At 33.3% G+C, this 23274-nt stretch overlaps 1 protein-coding gene across 2 annotated transcripts in view; it reads right to left on the bottom strand.

Annotated features, from left to right (window-relative positions):
* Positions 1 to 1047: 1047 nt before the first annotated feature.
* The window catches only part of LOC146529193 (uncharacterized), a 41913-nt gene continuing 19686 nt past the window's right edge, over positions 1048 to 23274 (bottom strand). The window contains exons 2-7 of one of the 2 annotated variants that reach the window (XM_085202087.1): positions 23215 to 23249; positions 7510 to 7667; positions 7239 to 7334; positions 3415 to 3573; positions 2519 to 2692; positions 1048 to 2412 (exon numbers count right to left, since the gene is read on the bottom strand). In XM_085202087.1, coding sequence (XP_085058213.1) covers positions 2236 to 2412; positions 2519 to 2692; positions 3415 to 3573; positions 7239 to 7334; positions 7510 to 7578 — 675 coding nt within the window. In that variant the 5' untranslated portion in view covers positions 7579 to 7667; positions 23215 to 23249 and the 3' untranslated portion in view covers positions 1048 to 2235. Of the gene's footprint in view, positions 2413 to 2518; positions 2693 to 3414; positions 3574 to 7238; positions 7335 to 7509; positions 7668 to 12131; positions 12439 to 23214; positions 23250 to 23274 lie in introns of those variants that run through there. The other variant, XM_085202086.1, reaches the window with a different exon arrangement.

The raw sequence follows: 23274 nt of genomic DNA, 5'->3' as shown, positions 1-23274 counted from the left end.
TGCAAATATGTGTCTCGTAAATGGGTTGTGTAAAGACATAAAATTGTTTCCAGTCTCAACTCATGGGAATGGTTTGGGGAAGTACCTGTTTGTACAAGTCTACTATGTCTAATTTGTTTAATTATTGTTTTTTTTTTTATTTTTCATTTTTGAAAGATTTACTGATATTCTATAAAGTAGAAGGATTGTAAGTAACAATGTTTTTCGTAAGCAATATGTATTTTATATAACACATTGCTGAAATGACGCTATCACTCTAATTAGGTGTTTTTAGCTCGTAATTGTCAATCCTCACGTGGAATTATTTAAATTAAATTTGTACAGGTACCTCCAGTAGGCCTACTACACAGTATGCATAATAATATGACGTGTCCAAAATATATTATAGTTATTATTTTTCAGAGCTAAAAAAATAATTATGTACCTATATATGCGTGTATATAAGACTAGCAACCGCGCGTTCAGCTTCGTTTGCGTATTTAGGGTTGAATTCTAATAAACCACGAAACATATGTTCAATTAATGTATTTTTAAGTGTCTAAAAGAGTCGGTGGCGTTTTAAAGATGTTTCCATACAAACTTTCAACCCCCTATATGCACCTTTAGAAGAGGAATTCTAGAAAACGATGAAATACGTGTTCAATTAAATACGTTTAAGAGTCAGAATTTCAATTTTTATAAAAAATGGTGCCGATTTAATTTTTTTTCAATACAACTTTCAACCCCTATTTCTCCCCTTTAGGGTTAAAATTTTTCAAAATCCGTTCTTAGTGGATGTCCAGATTACGAAAGTAAACATCTGTCCAAATTTCACGTTTCTAGCATCAGCGGTTTCGGCTGTACGTGCGTCTTACCTCAATCAGTGAGGACAAGTCCTTTTATATATATAGATTTCAACAGACTTCGAACCCGCACTATTCAGAGTCTAACGATATTTAAGTAGGTAGGCACATAATTATTTCATACTATATTTCAATAATAATTAAAAATAAAAGAATTTTATTAAAAAAAATAACGACAATAGAGGAAAAAAAATAAAATAAAAAATTCTAAATGTAATAATAATTTAATATCACAAACATAGCATTTATGTTTGTACAGTTATAAATACTATTTGAACTATAAAAATAATGATTAAGACATAAATACACTGGCTCTGTACTTTACAACAATATATTTAATAGCTCCATTAAAGCTAGTCACATTTCATTGAATCTCTGCAACAATTATATAAATAGTTAACAAAGAAAGTTATGAAAATAGGAAATAATATACAATTATAGCAGCAGCGGCCTTGGCCGCCACGTTTAAGTTGTCAAAAATGAACCAGCCATCGACACATTAACTAAATAATTTACAGGGGCGGATCCAATCATTTAAATAAGGGAGGGGTCATAAACCTGTTGAATTGGTGGGAGGGGTTAGCAATATACTATTTGAGGGGAAGGAAGACGAGGTAAGTGATATAACGAATCAAAAGTAACAAGGAAAGTGGTTTTTTATTTAAAAAATAATACTAGGTGAGTATTGTTATATCTAGAGCTAAATATATTAAAAACAGCGAACTCTTTCAAATTCAATAAATTCATACCTCTCACCCTTTTTGGATCCGCCATTAATAATTTACTAACATAATAGTACTAGAAGAATATCTTTAACTTAAATATGATCAACAAAGGAATGAATTACTATTAATTCTAATCATCTAATAATATCATAGACAATTGTTACTAAATAGATGGTTTATCGAAAAATAAATAAATTAACACCTTGACTAGGAATATCAGAAAATTTCGAATGTCTGCCTGTTAAATATAATTACATATATTAAATTCGTTGTTATTTACAAAAAATACATATATAATGATTATAAAAGGAACTAATTCGTTCTAGACCGAAATGGCAATGTAATGGCAAATACATTTTTCTAGAGTAAACAGCCAAAAGTGCAATTGAATTACGAGATTCCTTTTGGGCCGAAAATGGAGGCAGAGACACGAGACAACGAGAGAAGAGAGTGCTATGACATAATAGACACAAGCATCTCAAAAAACAACTTTTACAAATAAAATTAAATATCGTATCACTAACACAATGTCATTCGTTGAACAATATTCGGTCTCTCGACGTTGTCATAACTTAAATAAAAGCACCAATAATTAAGTAGATAGCCCAAGAAATCGGGTTTCTGTTGACCGCAATTAATTAAATTAGTTAACTCAACCGTTTGTTTGTTTATTTGTTTGGATTCACATCGTACATTTTCTGGAAAAACTGCGCGAGATATTCCAAATAGTTGAGTGTGTCTCTGTATACGAGCAGAGCGAAAGAGAGCTTGTCCACGTTCTTGATGTCGGGGATCTCCGATTCGGGTAACGGCTTCACATCCAATTTGCGTGACCTCATCACCGTCTGTCAAAAGGAAAAAATATGTTTAGAAAAATTTTATTTTACTGATTTAATTTTAAATTATTAAAAATTTATATTTATAAACATCAATTATGCTTACTATACTTACATTGAACATACAAAGTACAGCTCGGACGTTGTGCATACTTTTGGTAATATTGCATTTGATGATAGCATCTGAGTTGATATCATCGTTCAGCGCCTCCTGGGACACCACGTACAGGCCCGCGACCACCACTTGCAATCCCTTGTACATGGCGGGTAATATTTCATCCGTCCTACTCTGTTAACAAAAAAAGGAACAAATTTATAACATATTGCTTAATAAATATATTATTTTAATAAACTTTTATTATAAACGACAGCCAGACAGACGACTCGAGACCTAATGTCAACTTTATTGAATCTCAGGGTCTTTGGACATTATAATAGAGATACTTAAAGGATTAATACGTTACAAAGAAGTGTTTAAATTAGCGAATGTTGTGAATATAATTTTTCATTTTTGAAATTATCATTTAAATTTAGATACATGATTTTATATATAGTTGATCAATGAGTTTGTATTTTATTAAATTAATCTAAAAAAATTTAGGGAGTTTTATCAAATACATTTCTACCTCAGCCTAAAATCGATAACGACACGTGATATTAAACAGTCCAAATTGCAAAACCATTGTGTTCTCACGTAAACGACAGTCGGCTGACAACAATGAGTGCCACCGACGATGTCGATTCTTTGAAATCGATTGAAAAACTCATACGGATGCACGTTTTTGGCATCAGCGAATTCACCGCCCTTCGATTATAAAACAATCAGATCGACTAAGTTAAGTAACCGTCATTATCTTAACGAGACAAGCGTTTCAGATAACAACATTGCTTTCCTTTTACACCTTATATAATGGATGGCAGCCAAAAGGCATTCTATTGTAGCTCAGTTCGGTAGACAAATATCAAAGTCAACTCGTTTAATTAAGGTTGTGATATGTAAATAAAGCTCACCATTAACTTCTCCATATATTCATCGGGCATTTTCTGATAAAGAACTTTTTCTTTAGGTAAGCCTTCTTCAGGGAACCACGTGAAGTTTCTGAGCCAGTCGTTGCCACTCCAGATCTTCAATAACTCCTCAAAAGTATCAAAACTATGTAACATAGACGCCTGTAACAAAAGGAGAAGAAATTTAAAATAATTTAAAAATTTAACATCGATTATAAATTTAAGCATTTTTAAGTAATCTTTAAATAGATGAAAAATGGTGAGCACGGTGTTTTAATACTTTTTCTTTGCCTATGTCATATATTGTTATTAGTGTTCATTAAGTGGAGTGATTTAAACCAAGCTTTGAATTAATTATCAAGACTGTTATGGCATGATGAGGAGCAAAAACAACTATCATTTATGTGCCAAATTCGACCACTAGTGGTTCTTTGTTCGTATCCAATATAATTTAATTTAAAGAGCTAATAATGCTAATTTAAATTTTCTTAAATTAATTTATCCATAGACACTCAAAAGCATAGTCTCTGCATAAAGTATGAATCAGCTTTGTCACGGTACGGGTTCCGTTGATTTCTCTGAACGATAAAAATAGAGTAACTAGTTAGTACGTAGCGTTGATTGACTTTCATGGAATACGACGATTGGCCGGAAGATTAGATGTGTCGTTGTTTCCTCTATTGAAGCTGTTATAAATAAAGACGTGGTGTAGATTCACGCAGTAATCATATCGGTAGCTGACGAAAGTACAGCTTGTCTGTCCTAAACCGTTCACATTTCAGGTATGTATTTTTTTCTATATTCTTTACATTTCGTCAAGTTTTCTATAGTGAACATTGTTTATAGAATAACATACGATCAACTAGCAATTTTATGGGTCACCCAAGGTCGTGTGAAAGATGAGACCGTAACTCAAGTTTCGCCCGCCGCTACTATCGACATGTCACGTAACCAAACCGTTTCAACATTAAAATTTGACACTATGTCCAGAACATACGTGACTAGTTGTAAATAAGTGAAATTAAAACTTAAAATTACCGTTATAAGGTTTAAAATTGCATATAATAATCAATCGGCAGATGCAACATACTCGATAGATATTGGTCGTCCCTAAGGCCAATTTGCTTGAATTATTGTGGCACAACACAATACAGCTAATTAAATTTACAAATTCCGATAAATTTCCAATATATTTTTATTATACAACTATCTTATCTGGAAGACATTTCGTTATTATTATATTGTATGAATACAATAAAATTTTCAATATTGCCAAATCTGATGAAATTAACGAATATTGTCCAATTCTTTTTCAAGTTTTAATATTAATATTTATACTTAGGATAAAAAGAAATACAATTTCTCAGAGTTATGATTGTGTGTTTATATCACTATTTATTCGCTCGTAATAACAAAATGCAGGTGTTCGTCCGGTCTCCCATTCCGAATCCGAAACTCAACTTACAAAGTATTAGTAGGTACTATATTAACGTAATAGCTTTATATTCAATTAATTAATTTTTACATTTTATACATAATTGAGATTTGTAGACTTTAAAAATATTTTAAAAAGCTTAAAAGTAGCTTAATTCTACATACAAATATTGGAAAATAAATACTATATTTGAAACTAAAAAAAGCGATACCGTTATTGTGTAAGATTAATTTTATTATAATAGTCCAATTGAAATAAAAGTGTCATTTCCATGATCGAGAAAAACGTAATTTATGTTCAAAATACTAAAATAATTAAGTAAAATTCGTATATTTAAAATTTAAATTAAATAAAATAATTTTAGATCCTACGTGCAAAGTTGCAGACATATTGAAATATTGCGGGTGGGCACTAGCGAGAAGTTCGACGTTAGAGCATCCGGACACCTAGATAGAAGCATCGGAAGCTTATCAAATAAACATGCACCCACACATGCGCGCACATAGTACACGTATGTACACACACAGTGCACACACGCGCACCCGCATCAGCGCCGCAGACAGCCTGTCGCCCGTGTGAACAACGCTATCGCACTAAGTATGTACATATTACATGTAATGGTCATGTATAATTCAATGTTTATATAATATCGGAGTCGCAGATGGACACGCTCGGGACTCGAGACTCGACAGATCGAGTTATCGAGTTACATATTGCATTTTATAAACGAAAAGAATGCGGTCGTACGTTGATGGATATCTTTATAATTTCTGAGTCAAAATATGATGCGATAATTCGACACCGGCACGACCCAAAAACACCGGTGTTGTGGCACATTCACACGGTGGCCGGTGGCCGGTGGCGAGTCACACAGTACCGGTAGGGTTCGTTGAATTTGTTATTGCGTTCTCGGTACAGCGCGACCAGTTATTTGTAAGGAATGGGCTGACGACAGATATGATAGCGCGAGCAATTTGGATATAGCGTCTTATATGTCACACGGTTTGTTTTTCTGCTACCTACGTGTTTAATGCTTGTAGTTTTTTATCTCGTTCAAATCTAAATAAAACGAATATCTCATATCTCATAAGAACAATTATCATCTCTGCTGCCAATGCGATGTATTAAGAATAAAAACAAAAAGCATGTATGCTAACGTCCTTGGCGCATTTACAATGGCGGTTCAACGTGCGCGAGCTTTGTCTAAACCGCAATAAATATGATACATTAGTAACGAATGACCGACATTAAGGGGAGAGACGAAAAAAATGATCGGGCAGGTGTGTCGTGCAATATTAATGCGCAATCAGTATTCGATGCGTACGCGCACCGTCCTGTACTCCGTTCCGGCTACTGTGCGCTGTGCGTCGGTAATGTCATTTTACGACGCGGAGGCAGCGGCGGGCGGACAGGACGTCGCCGTCGTTACGACCGGCACGTCACTGCGCCGCGACTACGCTCGTTACTGATGCATTGTTCCAAATACATTGAACGCTCCACACTCGACGCTTCCTATCGTTTTCAATTGAAATCGAAATGTATTCACTCACCGTTTCGTTCGATGTCACAATTAATTACGATAGTAGAAGGTCACCCATAAATGATTCGAGGCGCGACATCGACATCACATTATTGCTCGTTGATCGGGCCACCTTACTTCCGATTCGGAAATATTATAATCTTAGAAGTAGAATGACAGATTGTCTTATATTTCTAGAAACCGGTTTTGTTTTGTTTCTGAATGCAAAGTAGTATATTCATTTTCTTGGTACCAAGCATAATGGTATTTTAATGCTTTTAGGGATATGTTTAACACTTCTACTATTTCATTTAAAAATGTAATAATTGTTATATAATACATGTATACGAAAGCAGTGCGAAATTATAATTAAAAGGGAGGAAGCGATCGCGGCCGGACGTACAGAGGCGAAACCGGCGGCGCCCGCACCGATGCAATCTCTTCCACGCCATCCGACGCGGTGAGAAAATGACGTTAAAAACGTGCACGCGAAGAATCTTTAATGGATGAAATTTTGAGAGAAATTTTTCATTATCAAATCTAATGTTTTCCTTTTACTATATCTTTGAAACCAAGTTAGCTTTCCAGATAAATTTGCTACTACATAAGACGAATACTTTCATTCATAAAATGATAAAATCAGATTAAACCCTAGAGGTATGCACCGCACCGGTGTCCTTAGCTGTCCAATGTTTTATTGGTATTGGCCGGCCGTAACGCGCGTCCGTTCATTTAGAGCGACGCGGCGGGCATAACGATGCGAACGCGAACGCGAATACTACGTTGCGATTGTCTCGTCCCTGGAGCAGCCAGGGTCGGGTCCATCAATGAAAGCGAAATACAATCATTTTATATATATTAAATGACACTTACGAATTTGTCCTTGTATTTTGCCGTTGACTCGAAGGCGTTTCTCGCTTGCGACGCAACATCCTTTGCGAGCTTAGCTGAATATTGGGCTGGTTTTGACTGGAAATAATAATAATTCGTTATAACATCTGTTAATATGTCAATAATGACATCCAACTGTAGTAGCAATAAAATATTTATATGTTCTTAAGTTAATTACTTTTTTATGAAATTTATATAATTTAAAAAGATATATAGTATAAGAATAATAATGTATATGTAAATATATACGTACATTTGAGTCATAATCACATGGGTTATCCCAGATATCGTATTTCTGAGCTTCGCGGCGCTGTCTCTCCATGGTTCGTTTATGTGGCGCGGCGTTGGACTGAGGCGAGAGACCACCGACCAGTAGTACCAGGCACACTGCTGCGCAGACGTTGACGTATCCTGTAAGCAATGGCGGAATGAGAATAGAGAACTTTAATTATTATTTTTATCCTTTAATCTATTCGGATGTAAAAAATATAACTATCGAAGGTAAAACAGTATTACGATATTTCTATTCTCTACTACAAAAAGCGCTTTTTTAATTTGATAACAATTAAGATTGTAATAAGACATATTTTACCAAACATATCATAAAAAGCATATATTAAATCATTAAATATTTCAATTTAATCAATCGGAAAATGGTAAAATATTGAAATACATATTCAATTAATAATTGAGTGGTGCATCTTATCAATGAAAAGATAGTGTTGTTCCGTATGCGGCGCACACGATGCTGTCGATTATGGTAATCGATGAACATCCGATGAATAAATACATCGCGGCCCAGAGGTGGACAGCCTTTGCTAATTGTCCGGTGAACTTGTGTGAATCACTAATGCGGCACAAATTAACGGTGGCTGCCAACTGACCGGAAATTCCTTCCGATATCAATAAAACTATTCTTAGTAGAGATGATATATTAAATGCCTTATGATTGTTTTCATTCTTAATATCAATCAGAAATTATAGAATAAACAAAAATATAATTATATATATTTTCTTTATAGTTTCGTAAATTTTGAACTTTAATAAAAAGTAAATCAATTAAATTCCCGGCTCACATTTCGTTGTTACTCATTGACGACCTCCTATTTACTCTTACTGTTTTGACTCAATGCCTGAATCACTAGTGTTGTGTCTTGGATGACTAACGTTACAAATCTTTACAATATTTCGTACTATCGTTATTAAAATGTTACGGTCTTTTCGCGTATGCATAATATAAGCGCTATGCACATAAATATTAAATAATGAATTGTTAATATTTTTATAAAGCATATTTACAGTGAAAATATTTCATATTCTTACTGTAAGTATATAGGTAATATACTTACGTTTGGTCATGCAAAACTTGGTTAGTGTCCGTGTAAAATTGTATGTTTATTTTTTTTACTTTTGCATCTCGTTAGCCAGTTTTGTGGCGATTTGTTATTTAGCCCGAGGGCGCAGCGGCATCAAATAAAAGAAAATTATAGTTATAGGGTGCTTCGCCGCTCATTATTTAACTAAGCCCTGTGAACGGACCCCCATTATCACGCCTCTTTTACAGAACCGGAGAAGAAGAAGAAGACGGCAAGAGTTGCCATCACACTCACAAACGTAAGTCCATTCGCGTATATAAATAACGATAGATGTATAATATAGTCGTATATATGTCACGACCGGTGTACCAGTTCAGGTATAGTTAGTTATAGACAAATTGGCATCTAATTGACATTATAACAACGTTGTTACAGTCCAAACACAAAAGGCGACCGCAAAGGCGGGGTCGGGTAATAACGATCATGTCAAAAGGAAGGTCCGACACAGAACACGCGTTAAACACACGATCATAACATTTTATTAGTGCGCCGGTCAAAAGCAAGCAACCGCGAGACCGCCGCCGCCGTCAAAAGTTCAACCAAAAAAAAAAACAGGTCAGCTCGTAAAAAGATATAGAGTCACCGTTTTGTATGAGTATGAACTCTATCATTTATTTTACAAAACCTAAAACTTTCGTCTTCTAATTAATTCGATTTCAGTTAACTTTAGAGCTGATTAGAAAACTTTACGACGTTAAACAGTTGATGACTGTATAAAACGAAATTTGAGACTGTAATTAGAATAAAAATAGTTCCATATTATCAATAAATTACGAACTTTCAATAGTGCCTCATTTAGGGATCTGTAATTACGAACTATAAAAAAAACTATAAATGGACAAAGAAGAGACTCGATCGAATTCCTTAGCCCATTGAAGAGCTGACCGAGCGACCATAAAAACCGTAGATACCTACACGTAGGTAATACACAGGTTATAAGGGGGCATAAAAAAGTAGGGACCGCGTCGGAGGTCGGACCGACTACCCGAGAAACAAAGAATTCGTTTATTTTTTAACAGCTCGCTCTACACAAAAGGAGGCAGCGCGGCACGAAAAACAACCCAAACGAGAGCACCTTGTTAACCTTTTTAAAAAGAAATCTCGCTCGCTAACTAGAATTTCGGCTCGAAAACCGAGAAAAGTGTTCACCGTTCGGCTCGGACGCGGCCGGCGCCACCGCAATCATTATGTAAATATCGTGCGGGCGCAGCCTCCGCGGCATCGCGCGGAATGGTGCTCGTCAAATTATCTTTTGCGAAGTAGAGTCGTAAATCATATTATACTTCTAGAGTCGTGTTGACTCAATGTTAGCCATATATATAATACCTATATGCGTACATAAAAAAGAAAATAATTAGAAAACTGAAGCAGGTGAACTAAAATGTTCAATCACCTTAGTTGATCAAATTTGGAGTTTGGCAGTTGGCGAGATCGTAAAATTTGAGTGCGCATAATGAGTGCAATTACAGCCCTGAGCTTTTGGCGGTGCTTAAAAGTTACGGTAACTCAAAGTTACGGTACAAGGTGATACATACTTCATTTACTGAAAATCACTCTAAATGGTATTATGCGGAACATCGGCGATCGACGCCGCGAAATTAACGAAACAAGCGCAAATTTTCTTCGAATTAAATATAATGAGATAACCACTGATATTACATAATTTTACTGATAACTTTTTAAAAGGAAGATACATAAATTGTGTATCGCCCCGAGGGATGTGTTTTAACATTTTGTAAGGAAAAAAATATATGCTAATTATATAAAATGAAAAATTAATATTATATATATTTTTTACGATATGTACGTATATGGTTTAATATCAATGCAATTACTTGATATCGTTAGTCACTTAAATAACCAAATTATATACAAATAAATTATAAAAAAAGTACCCACAACATTTTTATATAACTGTAAATGAGTCTTCCGTTTTTTATTGCATCTATAAGTCGATCTAAAAACCTGTGATATTCCGCAATCAGGGGACAAAACTAAGTAAGGTTTATTTTTTTCATTAATAGCGGATGTAAAATGGGTTTTTTAGAAGGAATGATCACGCTACCTTATTTGAACCATCAAGTAAATTGCAAAATCACTAAATTCTGCATTAAGTTTTGTTGCGAAATATATCTACGGAACTTCCGGGAGTGTATTCTAACAATGTTGTAAAAAATAAAAAGTTTTTTTTTTCCTATAGGTATATGCAGACATGAGTATTGCTTTCGTATAATTGAGTTTTTTTCAATAATATGATTAACATTGCGGTCAAAATAATTATATTAAGTGCAATACTCTATATTTACAAATTATCCTTAATTTACCGCTAGACCGCGAACTCATATTGTCACTATGTCTTATAGAAACTGTTTTTTTTTTAACTACAGAGACTACCACTTTTTAGACTATGTATATTATTTTTTCAATATAAAATTATAATTGCTAAATTTGTGTAATGATATAAAATACAATATATAGATACAATAGCAAAAAATGTATTTGTTTACATATATGGTTTCTATTATATCTACACTTATATGATTTTCTACAATGACAAACCTAATAAAAAAATATTATTAATATTAAAGTAACAATTTATATATTTTTTTTATATTACAAAAAAAAATGCGTTTTCTTATTCCAAAGCTTAATTGATAAAATTATTGATTTTATCAAATAAACGTTATAAAATTACACAGTTGTATAAATTATTCTAATTTATTTAATTGAATGTTATAATAATATTGATTGGTTCGAATATTTTAGTAGTTCTAGATAAGCTCTAATCTTACGTGCGCGCGTATTTTTATAGCCCAACAAAAATCGTAGTATGGCCCTATATAGAGTGGCGAGAGCGATAGTATTAATTACGAAACTGTCCCCTCCGAGCCGTAGACATAACTGTACGACACTAAAGGATAGAAACATTTAGTCAGAAATGTCAATCCGGTAACAGTACACTTATTTAATTACAGCTTACGCTTATAATGAACATAGTGTTTGAGCTGGTTGTGATTTTAATATATCTTTAAGTTAATTTCTTTAAAATAATAATAGTTCAGTGGAAAGTGGGGAACGGAGTGTCTTCACACTATGTTCCCTGTGCCTCACATGATTTAATTTTCAATTTAATATTTCTATGTGTATTTTAAAGTGAGATTACGATATTAAAACCACTTACCGGAATATATTATACGGTAATCATAGTACCGGATATAATTGTCGCTTTAAAACAAAAAGTTGGTACATTTGTAGAGATATGTCCAACAGGTAATTGGTATATTTATAGATATATGTACTTCATAGGAAATAAATATGGTGTTATTAAAATTTACACAAAAAAAAAATAAGTGCGACAAATTGATAATACTGTCTTATAAAATTACGATATGCCTGAGACTTTAATTTTATTGAAATTTCAATATATAAAGATAATACGTACAAGCTGGAATTACCGTCAACGTTAATTAATAGAAGTAAATTAAAAAGTTTTGCTTACTGCTTCTCGCCGCACTCGCTCTGTAAGGTTGACATCTGTCCACTATATCACTATCACAGTCACTGTATTGGTTATTTGATCTAGTCCTAGAATATCCTTCACAGCCTGACATCCTGCACACGGCCCTGGGACGCTTGTTCCCTGGACTCGCGCCAGGGTTGCAGCAGGAGTCCGGCACCTCCATCCTGTGCCTGACTATTACAGTACCGGTCTGTCTATACATCGCGAAATATGGGATCTTAAAGTAATCCATAACAGTCGATCGCAATTGGCATCCCCAAAACTGATGTCGCACGCGTCGTGTCGGGTGAGCGACTAAATGAATTGGTGTGACGGCGCGTAAGATAAAGCCTAGTGCACACCGAGCACGTGGCGGCGGCAGTGGGGCGCGACCCAACGAATAGCCGCGGCGCCAGTGGTGGGCGGCGGCCGAGGAGGCGGGACCCAGCCCACCCAGGCACCTGTGGACTGGGCCCCGATACCCATACTGCGTCCGTGTCCTCCAGGGTTGGGATTTTTGCAAAGTGAAATTTTTACGCGGATCTCGGTGTAACGTGCGTAGGAATTATACATTCTTGCTTCCGGATATAACACATTTCGCTATAAAACAGTCCCTCTTGTAGTAGTTTATATACGTGGGTAGTTAATTAAAGCTCTACTTTTAATACTAAAGTATTAAAAGTAGAGCTTTTTATTTTTAATTTATAACGTCATCATTATAAAATTAAAGTATTTTTTTTCTGCAAGTTCCTTAGAGAGAAATGAATATCATATGAAAGTTGAAGGTCAACTTTCAAATACTAAATATTCCAGTTATTTATTTTCAGTTTCATCTTGACTCATAGCAAAGTTAGTCATTAATATTTCAATTGACTCAGGCGGATAATACAGATATAACTATGGAATTTTCATTTACTTTCTCTCACTTTTAAAATTTGGTACATATATTCTTCAGGATTAATAACATAAGTTATTTTTTAATCAAAAATAAAAAAAAGCATATCTACATATATTCCCAAAAAGAAAGAAGCTACTTTAAAAACTTAAAATTAAATCTGCTCTAAAAAGCCAATAACCGATAATTTTTCCATTCATAAAAAATGTCATATAATTATAAATTTATCGTAATTTATAAAATAATATTATTCACAACCGACCACTCTACGTTAACTGTGATATATCTCCATGACGTAAATACTTTTTATTTACACACATCGGACAGACTATGAGTAAATAGCTAAAATTTTCTATTGAGAAATACTTTTGAACAAGTTAATTGAACACCAGGAGTTTACCGTTAGTAAGATAAATACATATTAGGCATTAATTAATGCGTATAGTGTGCATAAATTACTGAGAAACAACAAGTAGAGCCGATCAGCTGTTTACCTTATGTTATACGCAGTAATTAGCTCCCGGATAAATTGATTATTGAATTATATTTTAAGCCGTACGTACGCGTTTATTAAATTATAACTAATTGTGTGTAAGCGTAAAATCCTTGCGGATCTAGCCTGTCATAATATTCCTATATTTTAGTAATACTAATTTGATAGACATTTAAATATTAAAATAACAAGTAAGAAATATTTGAATCTGAAAATGTGGGGAAAAGTAATGATAGTAGTGAAGATGATAAATTGATATATGACAATTTTTATAGCGACGTGTGCAATGTGCATCTTGCGTCACTCATTCATAGGTACTACACGTTTTGCGTAATCTCTAAATACGATATTGTAAAACAATGTTGAGGCCAGTTGTGGCGCTGGGGCACAGGCACGTGACAGGTTGCGGGTTCGATTCCCACTCGAGGAAATGAAATATAATAAAATTATTAATAATTTTATTTCCCCGCTTTCTAAGAAGGCGAAGTGAGGCATTGGGTACCGGCATTCAACACGCAATACCTCCAGAATTTGGCGGAAAATGCAGAATAGAAATGTCTTAATGGGAACGAAGTGTCATAACACTAGGTTTCCAGGTTCCCCCTGCCTAATTGGGTAATAATTCTTAAATAATTCGTGAAGCTGAAAAAAAAAAACAAAGTTGCGATGTGTAGTACCAACGCACTATTTATTGTCAAAAACTTTCAGTTTTTTTTGTATAGGATCGCATGTGGAACTAACTTGAATTATTTTCTGTCGCCGTATATTAGTTCAAATCCATTTCGAGACAATAAAATATCACTAAATGCATCGTACGTAGTGGTACTTACAAGGTCAAACCTGGACAATGTTATCGTATGAAATGTTATAACAAAAACATAACTACGTATAAATACATTCAAAGGTAAAAGTTAGAAAAAAGGATTCAAAATTTCATATTCAATAATTATGTTAGTAAATAATTCATATTTACCAACCGTTTACATATTTCATATATATTTAAATGTTCCACATAATGTTACTCTACCAGAGGTATGTGAGTACATGAACTTAAATTGCAATAAGTGATATTTTCGGTGTTATAGCGGATGGTCCATTACGTCATATCACAGTTCTATGAATGACGAACTCCGAACACCTGTGTCGCATCAGCAGGGAGTTTCCTGTTGATAATACGATAAGCTTACACACACTAGGTGACCTAAGATACTTCAGACAGCTGGGCGTCGCGAAATTAAAAGTTCATCAAATTCTTGTCTATATTGTACAAATATTTTATAATGCATACAAAATATAGTAATAAAACATTAGTGAGATAAAACTAGATAATTTTACAATTTCCATACTTTGTTTCAGATTTCAAAAACAACTGAAAACCCCGTAAATTTGTATCTGATAGAACTAAAAAATATACCTTATCCACGCGCACGCGTCAATACAAGCCCCCCAGTTGATAAGATATCACGATCCATGTGTATTACGTAAATAAAGGGAAAACAAAATCTGTCAGTGTTTATTTTATTTATACAATATTAGAGCTGCTTGATTAGGAAGTCAGTAAATTCTTTACAGCTTTATGTTTTACCCCATATAGCAGGGTAGGCAGAGAGAACCTAGTGTTAAGTTCCTCTCTTCTCCTCTTTTCACTTGAATTCGAAAGATTGTATTTTGAGTGGCCGAATTTAACACCTCGCTCTCTTATCAGAATGGGAAAATGAAAGTAATAATTAATTATTGAGTAGTTTGTTATAATATTTTAGGCGAGATAAATTATTATATTCGCCAGTATACAAAAAAATGTATAATATACATAGGTAGGTTAGTACTAACTAATAAAATAAATCATTTGCAACGGGAAATGATAACAACGCTACATCAAAATACTAAATTAACGTCACGATCCTCTCCTCAGATATCAACGTTCCTTAGAAAACATCGACGTTTCCGTAACAGGTATTTCCAAACACACCATAACTCTGACACACTACCGTTACCTATTTAAAGTTACAAATAATCTATTTTCAGAGTGACTTTCGAGAAAAATATCCTTTTTAAATGAAATATTGTGTCGTTTATAGCACGCTGGTACTTAGAACTGAGTGAGTCTATGTATATGACGTGAATATTGACCGTGAGGGCTAGTCCAGTTACTAAGCCGAAGATAGCTTCAGTTTGTTTAACTATATATGGAAATATTCTGATAGAAAAATGCAAATAGCGGTGACACAACGAGCTATAAATAACTTAAGTGTATTTTAATAATATATTACTTACTATACTATAGATATAAATAATTTAGGACTATTGAATTTATTTATATTTATTAATGCGACGGTCGTGAATTCGATTCCCACTCGGAGGACTGAAATATATATTTTTTCCGTTCTTCGTTCTGGTAACGAAGCAAAGCTAGGTGTAGAGTTCCGCCACTCAACACGCAATGCGTTCAAAATTCGGCGTAAAGTGGGAAACCGAAGTGTCTTAATGAGATTTGTGCGAGTGCGGAACTTAGCGCCACCTAAATTATTACTATTTCTCTATCATTTCCTTTTCCTGTTCATATGTATATACTTAGGTGCCTACAATAAACATAAATAGCACTCATTCAAAAATCTAGAATTCCAAAAAATCTATATACAAATAGTTACAAAGAAACCGATAACGGACATACGAGTATGTACGTATTTCACGTCACCGTTCAAGAGCCTCATGGTGCCAGCGTAAATGACGCAAGTCTGCTGTACGGTACCATCCCCGAACCTGCACCGTCACGATGATCTGCATGCTGATTAGCATCCTTGCACAATAACTTATCATAAATGTATCATTATACCTTTGACAGCACCTACTTTATAAATACCCATCACGTGTTTTATTTGTATGTATATACATATTTTATAGATTCAGTCCCCCGTTTATTAATAATAAATCGTTTTTTATCGATATCGATAATCAATACAAAGTGTTTATAATTAAATTAAAATATTTACTTCACTATTTACTCCATAATAAGTGTCTATCGATATATTACAAAAATAATTACAAAAAAACTGCCAGAAGTGCCAACTCTGCCAAATTACGTAGTCTTTGATAGTACTCTAGTTTTTACACATTTCTTTCCTTATAATATGAAATAATATGAAATAGAAATATATTTATGTAATTTGTCATAAGTAAAAGTAACTTGAGTCATGTAGTTTACAATCATACAATACTCATATGTAAAATACAATAGGAGAAGAAAATGATGCACAAGATTATTCAATGGGAGTTACCACCGCTTACTATGTGATATTGCCGCGTAAAGATGATTGAACTGTTATTGCAGTATGCAGAATAATTAATACTGACCTGAATTTTTTTATTTATTCTAATAAATTTAATATATTCTATTATGGTATAATAATAGATAGTTGTTAAAATATAGAATTATTATTTCATAACTCAACGCGGACTGTAGAGAAGCTATGAATCTTTATAAACGATTAAGTATTAACCATTATCCAACTTAAACAAAAGCAGTATGTGCATTCCCACAGTGTAATTACTGAGCAGTGAAAAAAAATATCAAATTAACTAATGAGTTGAACAACTAAAACGATATTACATACAAGTATAAAAGAAATTTTGGATCACATTTAAAGTTTTATTGTTTTTCTATACAATAATATATTTAGTTACAAAAGGATTATGCAAAATATACAAAAGTTGAACATTATAATTGACTAGCACCGCGACGATAACTAATGTCTACTGGGAAACGTGAAATATTTACTAAGAATAGTTAATTAAAGAAACCACGGAAGCTAAAAAAACTAGTTGTCTACAATACTATGTTGCTGTAACTAAGTTGTCTATAATACTAATAATAGTATTTAATTTATTTGAACAAATACTCATATATTATTTTTATTAATGTAATATTTTTTTTATTCATTTCTTTCATATTTCATTTATTTTCATAATAATTATTTCTTTGCTATATTTCAAATAAGAAAGAACGGGCATATCCAGGTTTTGAAAAAAAAAACCAAATGAGATTTATAGTCCGAGCTAAAAAATTGCAACACATAACATGTTATTACATGAAAATAAAAATGCAAAAAATATACTAAAGATATCCTCCAAACAAATAAACATAAATAAAAAAAAGCGCGAGTACTTTACAGTACAATAATTGCCAGAGTAAAGAGACGTTAAACCATAAAACTATTAAAACTTTTGTTATACGAAGGACGCTACCCACTGGGTATTTAAAAGACTTAGAGGATATTTTACGTTATCAATGGAGTATAATTAACATCTATATTTAACCGTTTCTATCAAATAAATAAATAAAATGAATGAGCTTCCCGCTGTATCCCGCACACTCCAGAGCAAGCAGAGGGAAGAGTGTTAAGACACTCCTTTCCCCCCTTTCATTCCCTCGAGTGGGGCTCAAACCCAGAACCATCGCGTTACAATCACACCATTGTGCCCACGACAACCTCACAGCCATTTCTATCGAGTTATTAAAAATATTTCATACTACTAATTATTATATTAATTTATTTGCTATATCTTGCATATATTTGCATTACTCATATACTGGTTCCTGATACTATCGTATAAGTAAACAAATTTATAGTTAAAAAACTAGGCCATTGTTACATATGGTTGTTTTTTCGACACCTGGGTTTCCACCCGGATCAACAGACTGGCTGCAATTAAAATATCTCCAACGACGCTTCTACCCGTAGCCAGCCACTTGTAAAAAACATAGACGGATCAATGTTAGGGTTTGCACTCACTCGAGCGATACTTAAGTATTGCTTGATATTGCGTATGATTTTTATAGAATGATTTTTTTTGAAATGATCGGTATAGTGAAATGATGTCATTGTGGCGCAATTGTAGCGAATCTAAGATGTCTCATAGAAAAAAGTATCAGAGCCTAATAATATACCTATATTAACCTGATATTATTATATGTTTGGAGGCCAGTCGTGGGGCAGGGGCACAAAGTGTGACTGTATACATGACTGGTTTGATCCCCACTAGAAAATGAAATGAAACATTTACTTAAATTTATATTTCCATTTCTTCGCTCTAGTGTCGGGGTAAAGCGTGACTTACAGTTTCTTCACTTATACTTCACTTCACAATACGCAATGCCCCCCGGAATTCGTCGGAACGGAGTGTCTCAACACTAGGTTGCCTCTGCCTATCCTGCTGTGTGCGGGATACAGCGTGAAGCTAATTTATTTATTTTATTTAATATATGTATTAAGCTGTCATTGACTCCTTTTTGTGATGTATTTTTTCAATATGAACAAGTAATAAGGGTAAAACAAATGATGCGTAACATTTAACAATCAATTTGTAAATGAATACATTTGAAAGCATTTAGGTTTGTCACAAGATATATAACTCATAAAGATTTGCTTAAATTTGCAAACTGTTTATTGGCCATTATAGCATACTTCTGTAAGAGAGCGGTCTCTTTACCGCGATTTTTTTGTTTTGTTTACCGTTAACATAAACATTTAAAACAATACTCAAGTTAACTTTCACTAGGTTATATATGACGCAATAAATACATGCATTGTCCAGCATCAGGCCTATTTTGCAGCAGCAATTTAAGACTTTTGTTTTTACTTTAACGGTAGTAGAGATGGAACCGCTCCGAGGAGGTCCATAAAGCCTTGCCACAAAAACTAGCGTGCGACTGCCTTAAAAATTTCACTATTGCATTGTCATTTTAGTGTGCCGTCGGCTTTATAAACAGACACAATGTAGGCCCTCGGTGTTCAATACAATTAGATTTTTAACAAGTGGACACCGTGAAATTTCATTTGGAAACGTTGTCAATAGATATATCATTGGATATTTGTGTTTGATAAATTGTGCGTCAACAATACGCCCCTTTCCGGTGGACCGTGCGGCGAAGTGAAGAATTCTTGTAGATTTGGAATTGACTTGTCAAATTTGCTATAATATTCAATGACCACCTATTTATTTAAAAGAAACTGTTAGACGTTTATATATTCCAATATTTGAAGAGTTATTTTAATTATAAATTAAGAAATTATATTAATGTTAACATTAAAGCATAATAATATATTTTGGATAATACAACCATCTTAATGGTAGAAAATTAAATATTATGATCATTATACAACGAGCGCTTTCAGCCACAAATTACAATACAAAAGAAATAACAACTTCATAAATTACAATACAAAATTTATTAATATCACCAAAACTCACCAAATATAAACTCTAAAAGCATATACTCTGAAAGCGTGTGAAAATATATAGCCGCAACTTAATTTCAACTCCTAGTAAAATAGTGTTTAATAGAAATAACCTCTATTCGAAGGTTTTGGTAAACATTAAGTAGGAGCCTACTGTAAAGACCTTTCGCTTCCCTATTGCACCACGACTAGCCTAATTTTTAAGTTTAATAAATTTTTAGAAGGTGAAAAAAAAAGAATTAAATTTCAAGATGATTATTTTAATGTAATTTTACTAATCTATCGCACTTTATAGAGTTTACATAGATACACCCTATAAAATAAAAGTAAACAAGGAGCTCACAGTCGCGTTATATTGTACCACACTATAGCCATATCGTAATACACGTATATATTTATACCTAATAGATATAGTTGTATATTCTGATCACAATATCAATTTTATAGTATTAAAGTATTTATGTTTTACAAATTTATCTTTTACAGATCGCTTAAAACATATATTTGCATTTAGTCTTATACAAAAAAAAATGACACTTATAAAATAATACAAATTAGTTACAACACTATATACTATTTAAAAGCGGGTTTTTAAAAGTGAACGTTGTCCGAAGCGAAGGTGACTCAGATATCGGTCCAGCGCTCAATGGAAGAATACAACGTAGCGTGACGTATGTATGATAGTTCCACAAGATCTCGGCGACCGTCACGTCCTAATTGCTTATTGAGCAAATTGACCCGTAACGTAGCTGGTTCACGTGAGTCTGGGTTTGTTACGCACATGTTACACTCACGTAAATACTGGGAACACTAGATTGGTGAAGAACTACAATATTTGGAATTTTACATTTTTATAGTATGAAATCACCTTCACCTGGTATTGCGCATACAGCAAGGTAGGCACAGGGAACTTAGTGTTAAGACACTCCGTTCTAACATTGCATTAGAAAATATATCCTTGTAGGAATATGTATCACAGAAGTATAAAAAGTTAAAACGGAAAAGACTGTTACAGATAGCAACTTAAAAGTGTAGTTATTACATTAATGATGCTGATAAAAAAGAAAACAATATTAACTAAAGCCGTAGTTACATAACTACGAGTGGCATTATGAGGGAACGTCGTCTACAGAATGGATAGACTCTCAATGAAAACATACGAAACTACATTCGCACTGCAAATTTATATAAATCATATTTAAAACTAATATAATTATTCAAAAGATAACCATTTACAGTAAAATATATAGTCATATCACAATAATAAATATATAAACACTAACGAAAAAGGTATTCGTGTGTCCACTTTAAATGAACCTTGTAAAAAAGTCGCCTGTAATAGTAGGCAATACATTGAATCTAGATAGTCCATGATAAACAGAAGTCATCAAGATGTCTGTCTCATACATACACGTACAAGATCGATCTGCAACTATGTCGTCAAGAAATAAGCGTTTACACCCTAATTAGACATGTTTGCTTGATAAGTAGCTATTTCCTCGGTACTTCATATGTGAACGGAAGAAGTCTTATATAAATTGCCACTGGAAGATTTTATACTGAGTTTAACTGGTTTAATTAATATAGACATATTCTATATGAATTATATGAATATGTTGTGAAGTATTCAAGTGTTTACGAGATTGTAGACACTTTGAACAAAGAAAATCATATTGTTGGAAGGGTTACACCGTTAAAAGAGTATCATCGCGGTATGTACGAAGCCGACATAAACGCAAAGCTATTAAACAAGATATAACAGCATAATTTCGTTTGATTTGACATGCCGAAACAATTTAATCATTATCTCTGTTGGAAAATTAGCTGCGTTATGATGCAAAGAATAAGATATTTAAAAACTATGTAGATAAAGTTAAAATCAGGTAACTTGCAAGAAGGTTTATAGGCTGTACAGATTAGGAAAAGATATGGCTCAGGAATTGGCGGTATTCGCCAACGACCACAGTGGTGCGGCATTGCGAGCCGTATCGCCAACGGACTGGGTGGGCAGACCGCGGCGGTTGGCCCTCTTGGCTTTTTCTTGTTTCCCATTTTTGAATTTAAAATTTGGAACTGTGCAAAATCGTTGCACGTTTCGAAATCTTTTCAAAGATACACGCAAAGAGGACAGCCATCGTCCGACCCTCACGCGACCTTAAGTGGTGCAACCACGTCATATTGAAGTTTACTTCAACCAAATCATAAATATTCAGAGATAATGTAATAATTAAACCACTATGTTTAATTAACAAGAAAATATAAAGGGGACAATGTACAATTAAAACATTACTGCTTTGTAAAATTATGTCGTAATTAGCTGGACAATAATTAAAATCGAAAGTCATTATCGTTGTAAAAAAGCTGAGAGCAAAGAGATCGTCTTTTTTGCCGTGAATCCAGATTCGTCCGGATCCAAAGATGAGGTGAAGTAGTAGATACGTTTTTAGTAATGGGTAAATAGTCAATGAGGGGGAGAGGGGAGAAGTTTATGTGTAAATTTTAGATATGCACATTACTTGTTCGCTGGTGCAATATGGTAACAACCCTAGTGACACGAGAGGCGTCACACGGTTTTACGGGAGATCATTCTTAAAGAACTCTGCGCCACTCGACATTATGGTAAATGCTTTTCATCATAAAATATGTGTAGTTGAAAAGAAAACGGAAATGTAGACTCTCTATCGTAATTTTTTTCTCTATGACGCAGTGAATTGCAAGGTGAAAATTCTTGTCAAAAGATGCTTAACATGTGTGCAGTTCATAATTATTGTAACGGTACCTCGAGAAGAAAACATACTGTGACCTGTCTCAAATCATTAATAAGATTTTTTTTTCAATTCTCCAACGACGGAAGTAGCGCTTTTAAAAAATAATTACCGAATCTTATAAGTGTCGATTATAAAGTAATTCCTTATGACCTGAATTATGCAATTATGCTATTTTCATTATTAAGTCGATACGTAATAAAATATATAGAAATAAATTATTTTTAATTTAAATATTTACCTGAAAACTGCTTATGTAAATTCCTTTTCTTCCCTGCGACCATTCGTTTAACATTTTGACAACGCTAACAATATGTATCGTGCACTCCTTAAGTATATAAAATTATCTTCAATAGCTAACAATTTATTATTCATGATATATCACCATTTACCGTGAAAATATATAATTCCCTCAAAAATATATATAGATACACGAAAAATATTTGAAAAACTAAATCGAAACTTCACATTTATAGAATGTGCTTTGAAAGCTATCAACATAAATGTCAAAAATATTATAGATTGATTTTAATTTAAAAATGGCGCTAGATACTGGTCTTTTAAGCTAAAATCGTGAGCCGCGTAATTTCGATATATCTATATATTATATATCTATATATATAATATATAGATATATCGAAATTATTATTATAATTTTACTTAAATAAATATTATTAAATTAAATTGAATTTACCTTAAAGTCCTTGGTAGTTACAGGAAGTACTAAATCTGAAAAAAAAACAAAAACTATATT

Source organism: Heliconius melpomene, chromosome 18 (assembly GCF_056956725.1).
Source record: "Heliconius melpomene rosina isolate 202511_hmr_F chromosome 18, ASM5695672v1, whole genome shotgun sequence".
In the NCBI taxonomy this organism is placed as follows: Eukaryota; Metazoa; Arthropoda; class Insecta; order Lepidoptera; family Nymphalidae; genus Heliconius; species Heliconius melpomene.
The sequence above is the reverse complement of the archived record's forward strand: the minus strand, read 5'-3'. Positions and strand labels throughout refer to the sequence as shown.